Below are 19,709 nucleotides of genomic sequence, written 5' to 3' on the forward strand. Positions count from 1 at the left end.
TCAAAATCTGAAAAGATGGCCCGAGTCAATAGGACATAGTGTCGCTAAGCTTAAAAGTTTTAAAAATGATAGCTGAAAATGGACATTATTGTGCAGTCAAGATGCACATGCATGGTGAGAAGGAAACATTCTGATTCTGAGACAGCCACAATTATTATTATTATTATTGCAAATTTGCGAATGTAGAAAAAATCTCACGCAGTAAAATCAGTAGTTCATTAGTGGAAAAAAAAGAGACAGCATCATTTGTATAAAGAATCATAAAAATTCAGTTTATCCATCTCGTGCTGGCGTTAGACGAGAGAACCGGCCCGGGTCTGAGCAGGAACCATGACAGGCACGGCGCCCATGCGCTCCAGCGCTGCCTGGCTCACGGCGTACGAGTGTGTGCGACTCGGCACATGAGTGTGGGCGGAGCTAGACGTAGGTGGGGGTGTGCCTGGTGGAGCTCGCTGACTCAGCGAACCATTGCTGCGTGGCACAGTGGGTGCAGAACTGGCTGTGACCACCAGAGTTTTGGGAGCGGGGAGAGTGTGCCCCCCATTTGCATAAGCTCCACCCCCTCCGGCACCAGTCCCACCCCCAGTTGTGAAGTTTTGCCCATTGTAGCGAGTGTAGGAGTTGGCATCGTAGCTGGCTTTGGCATTGTGCCAGTATCGGCTGTTGTAGGTGTTGGTGGAGGTGAGCGTGTCGTTCTCCGAGGACGATGCGTCTGCCTGGAATGCCTTCACCGACGAGGACCTCTTTGGAGGAAGATCGTCCTCTCTGGAAAAAAAAAATGGTCAAAAATATCACTTCTATGATTTATTTCATCATTTATTTATGATTAATATGAACTTAGTTTAAGCTGCTTCAAGCATAAACAAATCAATACACTGTTATTAGGAATTTATGATTCCATCATTCAATTTTCCCATGATACTTTTGAAAAAAAAATGCAATATTTATTTTCCTATTCTTTTTCAGCTTAAAGGTAGACTGACTTTCAGATTTTTCAGGTTTAGGTCATAAAAAGAATTTTCCCTGACATCCAATTATTTTTGTTGAGTGGACCGAAAGCTACTGAATTCGAATCACAGACTTCCAATTTTATTAAAAATAGAACAGTTAATGAATTTACGACCACATGGCTGTAAATTCTGCACTATTTTTTCCTGCTTCACCGTGACCCAACTCAAGAGACAACATCATGCATCACGTGGTGGGCTTTCCCCGTTCGTGCAAGGCATTGTGGGATACAAATTTGAAATAGGAGAGAAAAATGGAGGACGTGAGTGTGCGAATGAAACGTGAAAGACCGACTACAGTAACGGAAAGCGAGAATAAAAGACATTATGTTGCAAAGGAAAGGAAATGCAGGACCAAACTAATAAATATCGGCGGTCAGTTTAGCAACAGAATGATGGAACTGTCAGTGCACGGTCAAAGGTAAACCTGTAGATGGCAGTAATGCAACACTGTGGATGCCAGCTGCCGTAAAACTCAAAAGAAGAAGAAGAAGGTAAACCTGCGCATGCGCACATGGACTTCCTCTATCAGCTTGACTGCACGAAGCGAGCGAGTTCATGCACATTATTTGCTTTAATCCCCTGAAATTAAATAATTTCCCAGCCACAGAATGGCCTGATATTTTTTTAGATATTGCAGAAATAAACATATATCTCAGTGACCAAATTTCAGAGGGAACTAAATGTCACTAATTTTATGAACTCAAAAGGCCATCTACTTTTAAATATTCCATTTAATAAACAATTAAAAAAACTTGTGTTTCATTTTCTTCATAACCAACAATCAGTATTTACCCACTGTTGTACAGGTTGGTGTAAAATATAATATCCTAGTCACTAAATTATTCATTTTTATTAAAAATGAAAATGTTAATAACAAATAGGCCTTTTCTTAATAAACTTTTATGAACATTTGTACTTCCTCCATTTGCTTCTCTTTAGATTTCTTCATTCTGTAAAAAGAGAGAGAGAGAGAGAGAGAGAGAGCTCTGATTTCTTAAGTCCATTTGTAGTCAATCACACAACACAACAGCTTAAATCTGTTTTTGTGTGCATTTTCGAGCATGAGAGCTGTGTTACTTCCACCTACGGTGAAGTTACGTGCATTCCTGCTATTGTATGTTTTTATGCTCTCTGCTGTCCAAACAAAGCAATTACAGCTACAGTGGTGCTTGAAAGTTTGTGAACACTTTAGAAATTTCTATATTTCTGCATAAATCTGACCTAAAACATCATCAGATTTTCACACAAGTCCTAAAAGTAGATAAAGAGAACCTAGTTAAACAAATGAGACAAACATATTATACTTGGTCATTTATTTATTGAGGAAAATGATCCAATATTACATATCTGTGAGTGGCAAAAGTATGTGAACCATTGCTTTCCGTATCTGGTGTGACCCCCTTGTGCAGGAATAACTGCAACTAAACATTTCTGGTAACTGTTGGTCAGTCCTGCACACCGACTTGGAGGAATTTTAGCCCGTTCCTCCATACAGAACAGCTTCAACTCTGGGATGTTGGTGGGTTTCCTCACATGAACTGCTTGCTTCAGGTCCTTCCACAACATTTCGATTGGATTAAGGTCAGGACTTTGACTTGGCCATTCCAAAACATGAACTTTATTCTTCTTTAACCATTCTTTGATAGAACGACTTGTGTGCTTCGGGTCGTTGTCTTGCTGCATGACCCACCTTCTCTTGAGATTCAGTTCATGGACAGATGTCCTGACATTTTCCTTAGAATTCGCTGGTATAATTCAGAATTCATTGTTCCATCAATGATGGCAAGCCGTCCTGGCCCAGATGCAGCAAAATAGGCCCAAACTATGATACTACCACCACCATGTTTCACAGGTGGGACAAGGTTCTTATGCTGGAATGCAGTGTTTTCCTTTCTCCAAACATAACGCTTCTCATTTAAACCAAAAAGTTCTATTTTGGTCTCATTCGTCCACAAAACATTTTTCCAATAGCCTTCTGGATTGTCCACATGATCTTTAGCAAACTGCAGATGAGCGGCAATGTTCTTTTTGGAGAGCAGTGGCTTTCTCCTTGCAACCCTGCCATGCACACCATTGTTGTTCAGTGTTCTCCTGATGGTGGACTCATGAACATTAACATTAGCCAGTGTGAGAGAGGTTTTCAGTTGCTTAGAAGTTACCCTGGGGTCCTTTCTGACCTCGCCGACTATTACACTCCTTGCTCTTGGAGTGATCTTTGTTGATCGACCACTCCTGGGGAGGGTAACAATGGTCTTGAATTTCCTCCATTTGTACAAAATCTGTCTGACTGTGGATTGGTGGAGTCCAAACTCTTTAGAGATGGTTTTGTGACTTTTTCCAGCCTGATGAGCATCAACAACGCTTTTTCTGAGGTCCTCAGAAATCTCCTTTGTTCGTGCCATGATACACTTCCACAAACACGTGTTGTGAAGATCAGACTTTGATAGATCCCTGTTCTTTAAATAAAACAGGGTGCCCACTCACACCTGATTGTCATCCCATTGATTGAAAACACCTGGCTCTAATTTCACCTTCAAATTAACTGCTAATCCTAGAGGTTCACATACTTTTGCCACTCACAGATATGTAATATTGGATCATTTTCCTCAATAAATAAATAAGTATAATATTTTTGTTTCATTTGTTTAACTGGGTTCTCTTTATCTACTTTTAGGACTTGTGGGAAAATCTAATGATGTTTTAGGTCATATTTATGCAGAAATAAAGAAAATACTAAAGGGTTCACAAACTTTCAAGCACCACTGTATGAAGAACCAAGAGATTACGCAGCCTGATAATCATCAGGACTCTTTTTTTTCATCTTATCAATTTGAACTGTCATAAATTTGTATCGCAGTTTATTATCACATAATATATCACTACAGGAGGGGCGGCACGGTGGTGTAGTGGTTAGCGCTGTCGCTTCAAAGCAAGAAGGTCTGGGTTCGAGCCCAGTGGCCGGTGAGGGCCTTTCTGTGCGGAGTTTGCATGTTCTCCTCGTGTCTGCGTGGGTTTCCTCCGGGTGCTCCGGTTTCCCCCACAGTCCAAAGACATGCAGGTTAGGTTAACTGGTGACTCTAAATTGAGCGTAGGTGTGAATGTGAGTGTGAATGGTTGTCTGTGTCTATGTGTCAGCCCTGTGATGACCTGGCGACTTGTCCAGGGTGTACCCCGCCTTTCGCCCGTAGCCAGCTGGGATAGGCTCCAGCTTGCCTGCGACCCTGTAGAACAGGATAAAGCGGCTAGAGATAATGAGATGAGATATCCCCACAGGCCTAGTGGTTATGTGTCACATTTTTTTCTTTAATTCACCTCCGATTCTCATAAGAAGAAACCAGAGATTATTTTTTTCATCTGTCCATATTTTATTACTCTGTCTGTCAACAGTAGTGAATGAGGAAGAAGTCAGCGCTTAGTGAGACTTGCTGTAGTCTCAAATTAATAAAGGATTGAAAAAGATCAAGAACGAGATTAAAATAATATTGAAGTGCAAACGATGAAGATAATTTTTTCAGTGTGTTCACAAAGTGAAATATGAGCAGCATTAGTGGCAGCTTAATATGATAATTATAATTTTTTTTTGTTCAGGTAAATCATGTATGGGGAAAAAAACAATAACCTTTGCACTGAAAAAGAAGAAAAAAAAAGTTGGGCCTCATTTTTAAATAAGCATGAACTTTCTGTCACTGTTTCTCTAGCAAAACAGAAATATATATATATATATATATATATATATATATATATATATGGGCGGCACGGTGGTGTAGTGGTTAGCGCTGTCGCCTCACAGCAAGAAGGTCCTGGGTTCGAGCCCCGGGGCCAGCGAGGGCCTTTCTGTGTGGAGTTTGCATGTTCTCCCCGTGTCCGCGTGGGTTTCCTCCGGGTGCTCCGGTTTCCCCCACAGTCCAAAGACATGCAGGTTAGGTTAAGTGGTGACTCTAAATTGACCGTAGGTGTGAATGTGAGTGTGAATGGTTGTCTGTGTCTATGTGTCAGCCCTGTGATGACCTGGCGACTTGTCCAGGGTGTACCCCGCCTTTCGCCCGTAGTCAGCTGGGATAGGCTCCAGCTTGCCTGCGACCCTGTAGAAGGATAAAGCGGCTAGAGATAATGAGATGAGATGAGACAACACATCTCAAAAAAGTTGGGACAAGGCCATGTTTCCCACTGTGAGACATCCCCTTTTCTCTTTACAACAGTCTGTAAACGTCTGGGGACTGAGGAGACAAGTTGCTCAAGTTTTGGGATAGGAATGTTAACCCATTCTTGTCTAATGTAGGATTCTAGTTGCTCAACTGTCTCAGGTCTCTTTTGTCGTATCTTCCGTTTTACGATGCACCAAATGTTTTCTATGGGTGAAAGATCTGGACTGCAGGCTGGCCAGTTCAGTACCCGGACCCTTCTTCTACACAGCCATGATGCTGTAATTGATGCAGTATGTGGTTTGGCATTGTCATGTTGGAAAATGCAAGGTCTTCCCTGAAAGAGACGTCGTCTGGATGAGAGCATATGTTGCTCTAGAACCTGGATATACCTTTCAGCATTGATGGTGTCTTTCCAGATGTGTAAGCTGCCCATGCCACACGCACTAATGCAACCCCATACCATCAGAGATGCAGGCTTCTAAACTGAGCGCTGATAACAACTTGGGTCGTCCTTCTCCTCTTTAGTCCGAATGACATGGCGTCCCTGATTTCAATAAAGAACTTCAAATTTTGATTCGTCTGACCACAGAACAGTTTTCCACTTTGCCACAGTCCATTTTAAATGAGCCTTGGCCCAGAGAAGACGTCTGCGCTTCTGGATCATGTTTAGATATGGCTTCTTCTTTGAACTATAGAGTTTTAGCTGGCAACGGCGGATGGCACGGTGAATTGTGTTCACTGATAATGTTCTCTGGAAATATTCCTGAGCCCATTTTGTGATTTCCAATACAGAAGCATGCCTGTATGTGATGCAGTGCCGTCTAAGGGCCCGAAGATCACGGGCACCCAGTATGGTTTTCTGGCCTTGACCCTTACGGACAGAGATTCTTCCAGATTCTCTGAATCTTTTGATGATATTATGCACTGTAGATGATGATATGTTCAAACTCTTTGCAATTTTACACTGTCAAACTCCTTTCTGATATTGCTCCACTATTTGTCGGCGCAGAATTAGGGGGATTGGTGATCCTCTTCCCATCTTTACTTCTGAGAACCGCTGCCACTCCAAGATGCTCTTTTTATACCCAGTCATGTTAATGACCTATTGCCAATTGACCTAATGAGTTGCAATTTGGTCCTCCAGCTGTTCCTTTTTTGTCCCTTTAACTTTTCCAGCCTCTTATTGCCCCTGCCCCAACTTTTTTGAGATGTGTTGCTGTCATGAAATTTCAAATGAGCCAATAAATTTGGCATGAAATTTCAAAATGTCTCACTTTCAACATTTGATATGTTGTCTATGTTCTATTGTGAATACAATATCAGTTTTTGAGATTTGTAAATTATTGCATTCTGTTTTTATGTTCAGTTTGTACTTTGTCCCAACTTTTTTGGAATCGGGGTTGTACATCTAGCCATACCCATAAAAAATCTTCAGAAAATTACAAAATGGGGACTAAATGGTGACTAAACACCTCCTAAGTATGGCATGCACTAAATCTTGCAGGAATATGGTTTAGACACTGCAGTGTGTTGGCAATCATTGATACACGGCAACTTTTCTTCCTTTTATAGGGTGCCATTACTTTTGTCCTGATTCCTCTCTATGATCTAACCATGTTTTCTTGAACACATTTACATACTTCTTGAGTAAATGCTCCTGTGAGTGTTTTCCAGATAAATTTGTTCGTATCAGATAATGAGCGTAAGGACTGACCTCTGGTGGTTCCGAGGTTATGAGTAGCTAACAGTTGAGGGAAGGTTATAGCTACCAGTTTAGCCTTGTACAAACTGGGTACATAATTCATCATAAACAAATAAAACAGAGAAGGCAGGAAAAGTGTCAAAAAATTGTACAGAAAAACCTGATTTCGTTGGGGATGTCATCGTCTTCGTAGCGGTTTTTGTTCCTCCAGTAGAAAAGTGTGACGATCACCAGCAGGGCGAAAATCACCGCCGCGAGGATGCCGGAAATGACAGTTCCAGCAATGAGACCGACGCTCTGGGGCTGAGCTAAACATCCCAGATAGATGAAGATTAACGTATGAAAGAAGTACAGCATAATAGTCACGATATAATTATGTAATATTAACAAGAAAACAATAATTATCTCATGACGATGGCACCTGTCAAGGGGTGGGATATATTAGGCAGCAAGAGAACAGTCAGTTCTTGAAGTTGATGTGTTGGAAGCAGGAAAAATGGGTCAGTGTAAGGATCTGAGCAACTTTGACAAGGGCCAAAGTGTAATGGTTAGATGACTGGGTCTGAGCATCGAACGAAATGGCACATCTTGTGGGATGTTCCCAGTATGCAGTGGTTAGTCCCAAACAAAAGTGGTCCAAGGATCTAAAGGACAACTGGCGAACCGGCAACAGGGTCATGGGTGTCGAAGGCTCATTGATTCTCATGGGGCACGAAGGCAAGCCCATATGGTCCAATCCCACAGAAGAGCTACTGGAGCACAAACTGCTGAAAAAGTTAATGCTGGCTAAAACAGAAAGGTGTCAACATTAACTTTTTCAGCAGTTTGTGCTCCAGTAGCTCTTCTGTGGGATTGGACCATATGGGCTAGCCTTCATGCCCCATGGGAATCAATGAGCCTTCGACACCCATGACCCTGTTACCAGTTCACCAGTTGTCCTTTAGATCCTTGGACCACTTTTGGGAGGTACTAAACACTGCATACTGGGAACATCCCACAAGATGTGCCATTTCGTTCGATGCTCAGACCCAGTCATCTAACCATTACACTTTGGCCCTTGTCAAAGTTGCTCAGATCCTTACACTGACCCATTTTTCCTGCTTCCAACACATCAACTTCAAGAACTGACTGTTCTCTTGCCGCCTAATATATCCCACTGCTTGACAGGTGACATTATAATGAGATAATCAATGTTATTCACTTCTTCACCCGTCAGTGGTCATAATGTTATGGCTGATTAGTGTCCTGCTCTTTTCATTTCCAATATTTGTGATTAGATTTATGCTGATACCCGTATTCTTAAATATCACTGTAAAAATGTAATTCTGTTGTATTTGTCGTAATCATACTGTATAATTTCATGCACATTTGATACCCAGGAGCAGAAATCGGTGGATCAGATACCAGAGAAGAAAAGAACAAATTCAAAACAGGAAAGACTGGGATTGGATTTAAATAGCTGGGGGGGGTTTCCATATGAATTTGCCAGTTGAACTGAATTTTAAAAAGTCACCATCTTATGTGGGTTTTTTTTTTTTTGGGGGGGGGGGGGGGGGTTTGCTTTTAGCTATACATCTCAAGATTTTTTAAGTGAAGTGCTTACAAATAATTTTAAAAATTATAATCATTTTAAAGCTTAAAGTAAAACAGTATGAGATGGATATCGATATTGGCTCATACTCAGTTCTAATATTGCTAGAACAGAAAAAGGGATATGGTCCCAGTTGTGGTGTTAATTACTAATCAGTATGTGGGCGTTTACTGAAATAAAAAAATCTCGACACTGTTCTTAAGTGGCAAACAAACAAGATGTGACTCACGTGTCACCACCTGCAGGTTGAGCTGACACGTGCTGGTGCCGATGGCGTTGGAGGCAGTGCACTGATACACACCTGATGTCCCCACACTAATGTTCTTCAGACTCACTGTTCCCTGCATCTGATCTGAGGATGACATCATCATCATCATCATCATTTCATGATTACAGTGAGGAGAAGGAAACGTCATGTGATCATTTGCTGGACTGAATGAATTGATCTGAAATCAGCAATGAAGATCACGAATAAGCTGAGACAACAGTGATGTCTCGGCACCTTCAAAACTTATCAAGAAACATTCTTGTTTTATTTATTTATTTTAAAACTGATGCTGTACCAGAGATACTCAGAAAGAAATTCAATCAAACTAAAAATGCTGATTTAAACATGCACATTAAAAAAAAAAAAACAGACAAAAAAAAAATTATGAGGGTAAAGCAAAACTTAAACAAAAACATGTTTTGAAATCACTGTTTATTTATTTATTTATTTATTTATTTGCTTTTTTTGGTTTATAATATGAGTGGTTTTTTGTTTATTTTGTCTGTGTTTTATATAGGTTATTTATTTATTTTTATTTATTTATTGATTTGGACCAAAGACTTAAACAGATGCAAGAAAAACAAACAAGACATACTGTATATAAGCTACTTATTTATTTATTTATTTATTTATTTATTTATAAAATATGAAAGCCAAAAATTCTGTGAAATGTTTGTAAATTATGCAGTGGCTCAGCTTGAAATATAATCTATTTTTGCAACAAAAAAGTATATAATAATAATAATAATAATAATAATAATAATAATAAAGAACAAACCCCATTTCCAGAAAAGTTGGGATATTCTCCAAAATGCAATAAAAACAAAAATCTGTGATTTGGTCATTCACGTGAACCTTTATTTAACTGACAAAAGAACAAAGTAAATATTTTCAATAGTTTTACTGATGAACTTAATTGTATTTTGTAAATATAAACAAAGTTAGAGTTTGATCCCTGCAACACACTCCAAAATAGTTGGGACTGAGGCATTATTAGCATTGTATTACATCATCTTTCCTTTGAATAACAATTTTTAATCTTATGGGAACTGAGGATATTAACTGTTGCAGTTTTGCAGTTGGAATTTTTGTCCATTCTTGCTTGATGCAAGACTTCAGCTGCTCAACAGTCTGTTATTGCCGTTGTCTGATTCTCCTCTTCATGATGTGGCTTATATTCTCAATAAGAGACAGATCTGGACTGGCAGCAGGCCAGTCAAGCGCATGCACTCTGTGCCTATAAAGCTACACTGTTGTAGCCTGTGTAGAATGAGGCCTGGCATTGTCCTGCTGAAATAAGCACAGACTTCCTGGGAAGAGATGTAGCCTTGATGGCAACACATGTTGCTGTAAAATCCCAGTATACACCTCTGTGTCAATGGTATCTTCACACACATACAACTCACCCATGCTGTGGGCACTGATGGTGTTCACCTTTGGCACTGAGAACAAGCTGAAAAGTGGACTCATCTGACCACAGCATGTTTCCACTGTCTTTCGGTCCATCTGAGATGAGTTCAGGCCCAGAGAAATCAGCAGTATTTCTGCATAGAATTGATGAATGGCTTCCTCCTTGTGTAATGCAGTTTCAGGTTGCTTTTCTGGATGCAGCGGCAGACTGTGTTAAGTGACAATGGTTTTCCAAAGTACTCCTAAGTCCATGTGGCTATATGTATCACATTAGCATAACGGTTTCTCAGGCAGTGCCGCCTGAGGGCTTGAATGTCACGCACATTCAACAGTGGTTTCCAACTTCGCCTTTTACGCACTGAGTTGGTCAGTAAGATGACTGAAAATCTTTTCTCTGTACTTTTATTAGTTACATAAAGGTCCAAATGAATAAAAAAAATCACAGATTTTTGTTTTTATTGCATTTTGGAAAATATCCCAACTTTTCTGGAAATGGGGTTAGTAAAATACAAAGACAGATAAATAAATACAAAATTGTAATGAAGGACTTTGCATCATTTACTGCAGAGATTTTTTTTATCATTTATATATTTAAAACAAGTCATACTAACGTAAAAAAAGCACATAGATACAAGAAACTAAGGTTTAATTTTAAACAATTTGAAATGTGTAACAGAAAAGGAGAAGAAAGAATGGAAAAATCATGACAAAATTCTCAGTTGAATTTAACTGTGATTCTATCTCCGGCCATTAGATGGTGCTACAGCATTAGTCATGAAACGCTTCCACATCGCGAACATGAAATAAGCTTCAAAGAAAAATAATTATTTTAAAATCACTGAAATGGAACAACGCATTTTATAACCTTTTTTATTTTTAATTTCACTTTTTATTTAATAATATTTGTAACACACACACACACACACACACACACACACACACACACACACTACCTTGCATGGCACCAGGAGGGAGTTTGGGCATCGAGTCGAGTTTCTCCCATAAGTATGTTGGAGTCGGAATCCCCTCTTCAGAACCACACAGCAGCGTAACATCACTGCCGACATCGAGAGAACCCTGAATACGACACAGGGGCAAAGATGGAGGGACTAGAAAGAGAGAGAGAGAGAGAGAGAGAGAGAGAGAGAGAGAGAGACACACACACACACACACACACAGAGAGAGAGAGAGACACACACACACACACACAGAGAGAGAGAGAGAGAGAGAGAGACAGAAATAGAGAGGCAGACAGAGAGAGAGAGTGTTCGAGAGACAGAAATAGAGAGACAGACAGAGCGAGAGAGTGTTTGAGAGACAGAAATAGAGAGACAGACACAGAGAGCGAGAGTGTTTGAGAGACAGAAATAGACAGAGTGTGTTCGAGAGACAGAAATAGAGAGACAGACACAGAGAGTGTTTGAGAGACAGAAATAGAGAGACAGAGTGTGTTTGAGAGACAGAAATAGAGAGACAGACAGAGAGAGAGAGTGTTCAAGAGAGAAATAGAGAGACAGAGAGAGATAGAGTGTGTTCGAGAGACAGAAATAGAGAGACAGAGTGTTCGAGAGACAGATATAGAGAGACAGATATAGAGAGATACAAAGAGAGAGACAGACATAAAGAGAGTGTTCAAGAGACAGATATAGAGAGACAGACAGTGTTCGAGAGAGATATAATATATAGTGTGTTCAAGAGACAGAAATAGAGAGACAGACAGAAAAAGTGTTCGAGAGACAGATAAAGAGAGAGAGACAGAGAGAGACAGACAGAAAGAGTGTTTGAGAGACAGATATAGAGAGACAGACAGAGAGAAAGAGAGACAGAAAGAGAGAGTGTTCGAGAGACAGAAATAGAGACAGACAGAAAGAGTGTCCGAGAGACATATATATATATATATATATATATATATATATAGAGAGAGAGAGAGAGAGAGAGGCAGAAATCGAGAGACAGACAGAGAAATAGAAAAAGAGAGAGAAAGTGTGTGTTCGAGAGAGAAATATAGGGAGAGAGAAATAGAGAGAGAGAGACAGACAAATAGAGACAGACAGAAAGAGAGTTAGAGAGGAAAGAAAGAGACAGAGTCAGACAGAAATCGAGTTAGAAAGAGAGGCAGAAATAGAAAGAGAGGAAAATAGAGACAGTTACAGAGAGAGTGAGAGACACGGAAAGAGACAAAAAAGAGGCAAAGGGAGACACAAACAGAGACAGACAGAAATGGAAAAAGAGAGAGAGAGAGAGAGAGAGAGAGAGAGAGAGAGATAGTTATTAAGGTTGCCAGTAGATGGCAGTATCCTACCACTTATCCCCAGCTCTTTTCCAGTAATACACTTGGGTACGTGCTTTAATAGGAAACTAATCACCCTCAGGATGGTTCCAGTAACTCTGTTTCTTCTCATCACTCCATCACTGATTATTTTCCTCTTGCAGCACAACACAGAGTGTTTGCTTCCCTGTTTCTCAGCCTGAACTTGAGTCAGGAGACAAAGACAACCTCATGCTGTTCTTTTCTTCACTCTCGTCTGAATGCAGTGATTAATCTTTGTTGTTGTTTTTTTTTATGTTATGAAGTTATCCCAGTTTTCTACAGAAGTGTGACCTCAGTGTTGTGCATTATTTCCTGTAAGTGACTCACAGGCAAGGTTTGAGCGATGCTGGTTACACTGACGTGTACTTAAACTCATCCTATTTACACTGAGAGCTTTTTAAAACTTTGCTGCTGCTGAGCACAGTGACACCGATGACAGCAAACCGGAGGAGTCCTGAGGGGGTAACAGTGCTCATTTTAGTGTTTCATACTGTTCTTTGCACTACAGCAGTTTAAAAAAATGTAGAGACGGAAATAAAATTGCAGAAGGTATTGTGTGTCATGCCGCTTACCGAGTACGGTGACACAGATGACACTGACACTGTAGGTTTGTTATTTATCTGTGGAACTCTTCAGTCCTTATTTATGTCTCAAATTGTTCAAGCTAGTGTTTCACTCCAACTTTTAAGAACTTTGAGAAATTGGGTTAAAATTGAAGATTTTTTTTTAAATTATTATTATTTGTTCTGTCGTTCCAGTTGTCAGGTATGGTGACATAGATGACACCAAAGCTGCAGGTCTTTTATTAATCTATCGAACCCTGTCTTTATTTGTGTATAAACATGCTAGCATTAGTGTTTACCACTGACACTGTTACTGCCTACTGCCTTAGTTGAATAAGTTTTCGAATAAAACTCAAATTTTTTTTTTTTGTTGTTGTTGTTGTCATGCCAGGTTCCGTGAATAATGACACAGATGGCACTGAAGTTGCGGTTTGGTTATCTACATGTTTTCAATGCTTACTTGTGTGTAAAAGCGCTCCATGTAGTGTCTCACATTGTTCTTTGCACTACAGCAGTTTTATAGTAATTCGCTGGAAAAATTGTTGTAAATTGCAGTTCTTTAGCTGTCATTCCGGTTACCGAGCATGATGATGCAAATGACAGGTGGTACGGTTTAGTTGTTGTCTTTCATACTTATTTGTGTATAAATGTCCTCAATGTTAGAGTTTTATACAATTCTTTGCACTAGTGGCAGTCTTCAAAGTGTAGGGTTTTTTTTTTGTTGTTGTTGTGTCATTCCAGTTACCGAGCATGATGACAAAAATGACACTGGTGTTGCAATTTTTTGTTTACCTTTACAAATCTTCCATGCTTATTTGTGTATAAATGTGCTCATGATAGAGTTTTATATTCTTTCCACAACACCAGTTCTAAAAGTGCAGTTTTTTGTCGTGTCATTCCAGTTACTGACTATGATGATGCAAATGACACTGGTATTGATTTTTTTTTTTTAATCTTTACAAATCTTCGATGCTTATTTGTGTATAAATGTGCTCACATTAGAGTTTTATATTTTTCTTTGCACAACACTGGTTGTTCTGAAAGTGTAATTTTTTTTGTCATGTCATTCCGGTTACTGAGTATGATGACGCAAATGACACCGGGATTAATGTTTGTTGTTGTTGTTGTTGTTTATCTCTATAAATCTTCCATGCTTATTTGTGTATAAATATGGTCATGATAGAGTTTTATATTGTTCTTTGCACTGTTGTTCTAAAAGTGCAGGTTTTTTTTGTTGTGTCATTCCAGTTACTGAGTATGATGACGCAAATGACACCGGTATTCATCTCATCTCATTATCTCTAGCCACTTTATCCTGTTCTACAGGGTCGCAGGCAAGCTGGAGCCTATCCCAGCTGACTACGGGTGAAAGGCGGGATACACCCTGGACAAGTCGCCAGGTCATCACAGGGCTGACACATAGACACAGACAACCATTCACACTCACGGTCAATTTAGAGTCACCAGTTAACCTAACCTGCATGTGTTTGGGGGAAACTGGAGCACCCAGAGGAAACCCACGCGGACAACATGCAAACTCTGCACAGAAAGGCCCTCGTCGGCCACGGGCCTCGAACCCAGACCTTCTTGCTGTGAGGTGACAGCGCTAACCACTACACCACCATGCCGCCCGACACCGGTATTGATGTTTTTTTTGTTGTTATTTATCTCTATAAATTTTCCATGCTTATTTGTGTATAAATGTGCTCATGAAAGAGTTTTATATTGTTCTTTGCACTGTTGTTCTAAAAGTGCAGGGTTTTTTTGTTGTGTCTTTACAGTTACTGGGTATGAGGACACAAATGACACTGGTGTTGTGTTTTTGTTGTTGAGCTCTACAAATCTTCCATGCTTATTTGTGTATAAATGTGCTTACGTTAGAGTTTTATACTGTTCTTTGCACAAGACTGGTTGTTCTAAAAGTGCAGTTTTTTGTCGTGTCATTCCGGTTACCGGGTATGAGGACACGCATGACACTGGTGTTGTGTTTTTGCTATTGAGCTCTACAAATCTTCCATGCTTATTTGTGTATAAATGCGCTCACGTTAGAGTTTTATATTGTTCTTTGGACTACACTGGTTGTTCTGAAAGTGCAATTTTTTCTCATGTCATTCATTTTCATCATACTGAGTATGATGACGCAAACGACACTGATATTGTTTTTTTTTTTTTAATCTCTACAAATCTTCCATGCTTATTTGTGTATAAACATGCTCACGTTAGAGTTTTATATTGTTCTTTGCACTACACTGGTTGTTCTGAAAGTGCAATTTTTTCTTATGTCATTTCGGTTACCAGGTATGATGACGCAAATGACACTGAAGTTACGTTTTTGTTGTGTATCTTGACAAATCTTCCATGCTTATTTGTGTATACATGTGCTCATGTTCATTTTATATTGTTCTTTGCATGACACCAGTTGTCTTAAAAGTGTAGTTTTTTGTCATGTCATTCCAGTTACCAAAGATGATGAAACAAATGACACTTCTATGATTTAACACCACTGAAACTGATTTCTATTGAACTTTTTAAGCATGAAAATTGACTTATTTACTCCATAGTAGCATACCGAGCACAGTGAGGCCGATGACGCCGATGTTGCGCCCCCCACGGTCGGGCAGGTTGTTGACGAGGCACTGGTACGTCCCCGTGTCTGCCAGCTGCGTGTTGTTGATGAAGATGGATGCACTCGTGCTGGGCATCGTGGCCACAAAACCCACACGATTATTCATACGGTTAGCAAGGCTGAAGACCTGACCGCCCTGATAAATAATCACCTACAGAGAGACAGGAAAACAGGGAGGGATATTATTACATATTCTAAGGCGGGAATCTTTCAGGACCCCATGACGTAATATGAGTTTATTTGATTTGCTCCTGATGCACTCAGCTACAAAGCGATTTTAAATATATGCTGATTTTTAAAATATGATTTTTATAGCTGACAGGATGATTTTTCTTCCACTGTGACTTCATTTAAAAATACATTGGAATCATTTTCATCCATCATAAAAATTATGTTTGTTGCTTTCGCCTGTCAGAATAAATATCTTGTTATAAATTTACTCAAAGGAGAAAATTCACATTTATTTCTTTGTTTTTGTTTTTTAATAAACCTAAGCCTTTAAAATATGCATTTTATTTTCACATATCTTTTTTCAGAAATAAAAAAAGCAAAATAACAGCAACCACATGGAAATAGATAGATAGATAGATAGATAGATAGATAGATAGATAGATAGATAGATAGATAGATAGATAGATAGATAGATAGATAGATAGATAGATAAACAAACAAGGCTGCATTTAACTAGTCAATTCCCAACACTGAGCTTAAATGGTAATTCACACAGCGAGGCTGAATCCAAAATGGCTTCCTATTCACTGCATATGCTCACTACATAGGGTACAATTGTGCTGTCGACCCTACATAGTGCACGACAACAACCTGTAAGAAATAAGTCGCTTCCATCTCCATTTTTACACCACAGCATTGCTGAGTTCTGGAGTGTGATTGGTCAGAAGGCGTTGATGAATTTTCTACTGTAGAACAGCAGCCCTGACAGTCGTGCAGGTTGATATTAATGCACTCGTTCTCATACGTGACCGTTTCTATAGCAACAGGTTTGAAAATAATCAGGTTCAGGGCAGTAACAATGACTCCACTTCATCATACCATATCATCGTTGATTATTTTCCTGCAACAGCGCACACACACACACACACACCATGTTTAACATTATATTGTAATTATTGTAGCTACATTGAAAGGGCTTTTTTTGGAAAACACATCAAAGTGTGTGAACCTACAATGCATTGTGTGTGAGTGTGGGCGTGATCACAGGACACACACAGACCACAAGAGAACAGGTTGGGTTAAAAAAAGGATGAATATTAAGGAGATTCTTCAAAAGAATAACACACACACACACAGTACAGTTTAGTACTTCAACTACATGCAAATTGCTATGTTGTGGTTTGCTTTGAAGTGTGTATTCTCTCTCTCTGTCTTTCTCTCACACACACACACACACACACACACACACACACACACACACACACACACACACACACACAGAGTGATGTCGTTTAAATGCTTATAAATGGTGGTGGCATGGTTTACACACACAGTGCATGCAAAATTCCAGTCTATCTCTCTGTCTCTCTCTCTCACACACACACACACACACACAGAGTTAAACCTTGTGTGAGTTGTGTCTTTTTTTTTTCTCCTCAGAACTCTAGGCTTTTGTCCTCTTATGCACAGACGAATAAGCAGTACTTCAGCTGTAATGAAAGTGTAAGAGTGTGTGTGTGTGTGTGTGTGAGAGAGAGAGAGAGAGAGAGAGAGAGAGAGAGAGAGAGAGAGAGACTCCCTATATGCCTCTTGTTCACACTCTCTCTCTCTCTCTCTCTCTCTTTCAGGCTACATCCTCATTACAGTTGGAGCACAATTCCTGAAAGATAATTCACATTCACATTATTGAAACAGTGAACCCAAACCACACAACACCATTTCACTTTGCCAAATAACACAGATAGACCCCTTGCACTGATGTCATATTTACATTAGCAACCGTCGCTACCCTTGTCCTGGGGGACAAGCAAACTTTGTTTACATACTGTTTACATACTGAAGACAAGCAATATTGAAGATGTCCGGCATCTGTTGCTGCTGTCTGAAGAAAACTACAGCTAAAAAAAGGTCTACTACCGGTTTACTTGGACAATCTTAGTCAGAAAGACGCGAAGGATAGATATACGCAGAAATCAGAGTTTATTAGTGGTTCTGATCCGTACAAAATTCCTCAAAATGACTGGAATAATGGTGCAGATTTGTGGCCTAGCATTAGTGTTAGCTACATGTTGGAATATACCTTCTTTTTCCTGAAGAGTCCCGACACGGAAGAACAGTTAAAAACCTACGAAAGCAAGAAAAGCTTCTTTGTGTAAAGACTTTTTCCTGACATCAGCTTTTGGGAACAGAGTGTTGTGAAAACCAAAGCATTTACTCTCAAAGGACTCCAACCTGAACTGTGGGCTTGATGGTATCCTAGTATTGCCACCTGTCCCGGTTTTTCCTGATTGTCCCGGATTTTCATGGTCTGTCCCGGAAAAAAAAAAAATCCGGGACACTGAATGTCCCGGTTTTTTGTACATGATGGGCAAAATGTGTATTTCAACTTGCGAGCCAGTTGAGAACCAGTTTGCTTTTCCATAGCTCGCTGTGCTAAGCGGAGCCACGTCATTACGTCGCTGAATACGTCATTACGTCGCTGTATACGTCACTTACGTCGCTGTATACGACAGTTACGGCGCTACGTTTACATAAACCTTGGGGCGAATATCAAAGCAAAAACAACAACAACAACAATAATAAAAATAATAATGGATGACTTCGCGTTTGTACAGCTGCTGCTTCTCGTCGCTTAAAAATGGCGACCTTTCGCGGTCTTGTTATTGTTGTTGGTCTTAACAACTCCGCCCCCCTGCTGATGTAAGCGGTTCTTTCCTCTGGCCCAGCAGAGAGCTGGTGATAGCCTGGAACCGGTTTTTCTGGCCTCAGAGCCAGTTCTTTGTCTGTCAGTACGTTTACATGCACATCCAAATCAAGCTACTGTCGGTAATCGAGCTAAGGGTCCCAGCAGGGGTGCCAGAGAAATCCAATCCTACATGCAACTGTGAAATCGAGCTATTGTGTAAGGTGCATTGTGCACCCGAGCCACAGGTGGCGCTACACGCCCCATCGTGTTGGTACACTTCCGGTTGTTGTCATGAAGAAGAGCTATAGTGTTGCCAGATACTGCTGACGTTTTCCAGCCCAAAACATGTTCAAATCCGCCAAAATGCACTTAAAACCTCCCAATCTGGCAACACGCAGTGCGTTTACATGCACATAGAGAAAATCGAATTTCTGCCGTTGCTCGACTGAAATCGAAGCTCTAAATGGCATGTAAACACCTTAGCTCGGCTGAAATTGAACCGAACTTGATTTCTCGCAATCGAGCTACACGACCTAGATTATGCGATTGTTGCCGAGCTACTTAGTGCATGTAAACCCTATCGAGCTATGGAGTCAAGCCGCTTACTTCAGCACTGCCCCTTCCGGAAGTGACGAGTGACGAGACCACAAGCGGGAAAAACAACAGCCTCAGTCGGCATGACAACGAATCATGACAACGGCATGAATCTTTTCTTTTTGTGGCATTGTTTGCACTGTTAAAATTTAGCTCACTTACTGTATCACCAAATACATCTGTACAGCTGTTGCATAGCTGTGAATTGTGTACATAAACAAATCATTGTATTTGTGTGTGTGTGTGTGTGTGTGTGTGTATATATATATATATATATATATATATATATATATATATATATATATATGTCCAACATCTGAAGAATGTCAATAAAAACAAAACAATTGAACTTTTTGTGTGTTTATTAAGACATAAGTTAAATTTTAAGCAAAAAAAAAATATTTTTTTAAGCAAAAAATTGACTTTAGAAAAATATACAATTGTGCAAAATAAGTTGTCTTACAAAACAGTGGTCTGCACAGGACAGTTTGCAGCCATACAGTCTGTTAGAGCAAGCCTAACAGCTTGAACACGGAACTGCCAGTGTTGCCAGATTGGGAGGTTTTAAGTGCATTTTGGCGGATTTGAACATGTTTTGGGCTGGAAAACGTCAGCAGTATCTGGCAACACTA

The 19,709-nt window shown here is 39.9% G+C and overlaps 1 protein-coding gene across 1 annotated transcript in view; it reads right to left on the reverse strand.

Moving 5' to 3' along the window:
• Positions 1-214: 214 nt before the first annotated feature.
• Positions 215-19,709, reverse strand: part of igsf11 (immunoglobulin superfamily member 11) — a 157,055-nt gene continuing 137,560 nt past the window's right edge. The window contains exons 4-8 of the mRNA XM_060942281.1: positions 15,570-15,777; positions 11,080-11,235; positions 8,678-8,800; positions 7,018-7,165; positions 215-765 (exon numbers count right to left, since the gene is read on the reverse strand). Of these exons, the coding sequence (XP_060798264.1) occupies positions 294-765; positions 7,018-7,165; positions 8,678-8,800; positions 11,080-11,235; positions 15,570-15,777 (1,107 nt within the window). The 3' untranslated portion in view covers positions 215-293. The remainder of the gene's footprint in view (positions 766-7,017; positions 7,166-8,677; positions 8,801-11,079; positions 11,236-15,569; positions 15,778-19,709) is intronic.

This window comes from Neoarius graeffei, chromosome 16, assembly GCF_027579695.1.
Source record: "Neoarius graeffei isolate fNeoGra1 chromosome 16, fNeoGra1.pri, whole genome shotgun sequence".
Taxonomy (NCBI): Eukaryota; Metazoa; Chordata; class Actinopteri; order Siluriformes; family Ariidae; genus Neoarius; species Neoarius graeffei.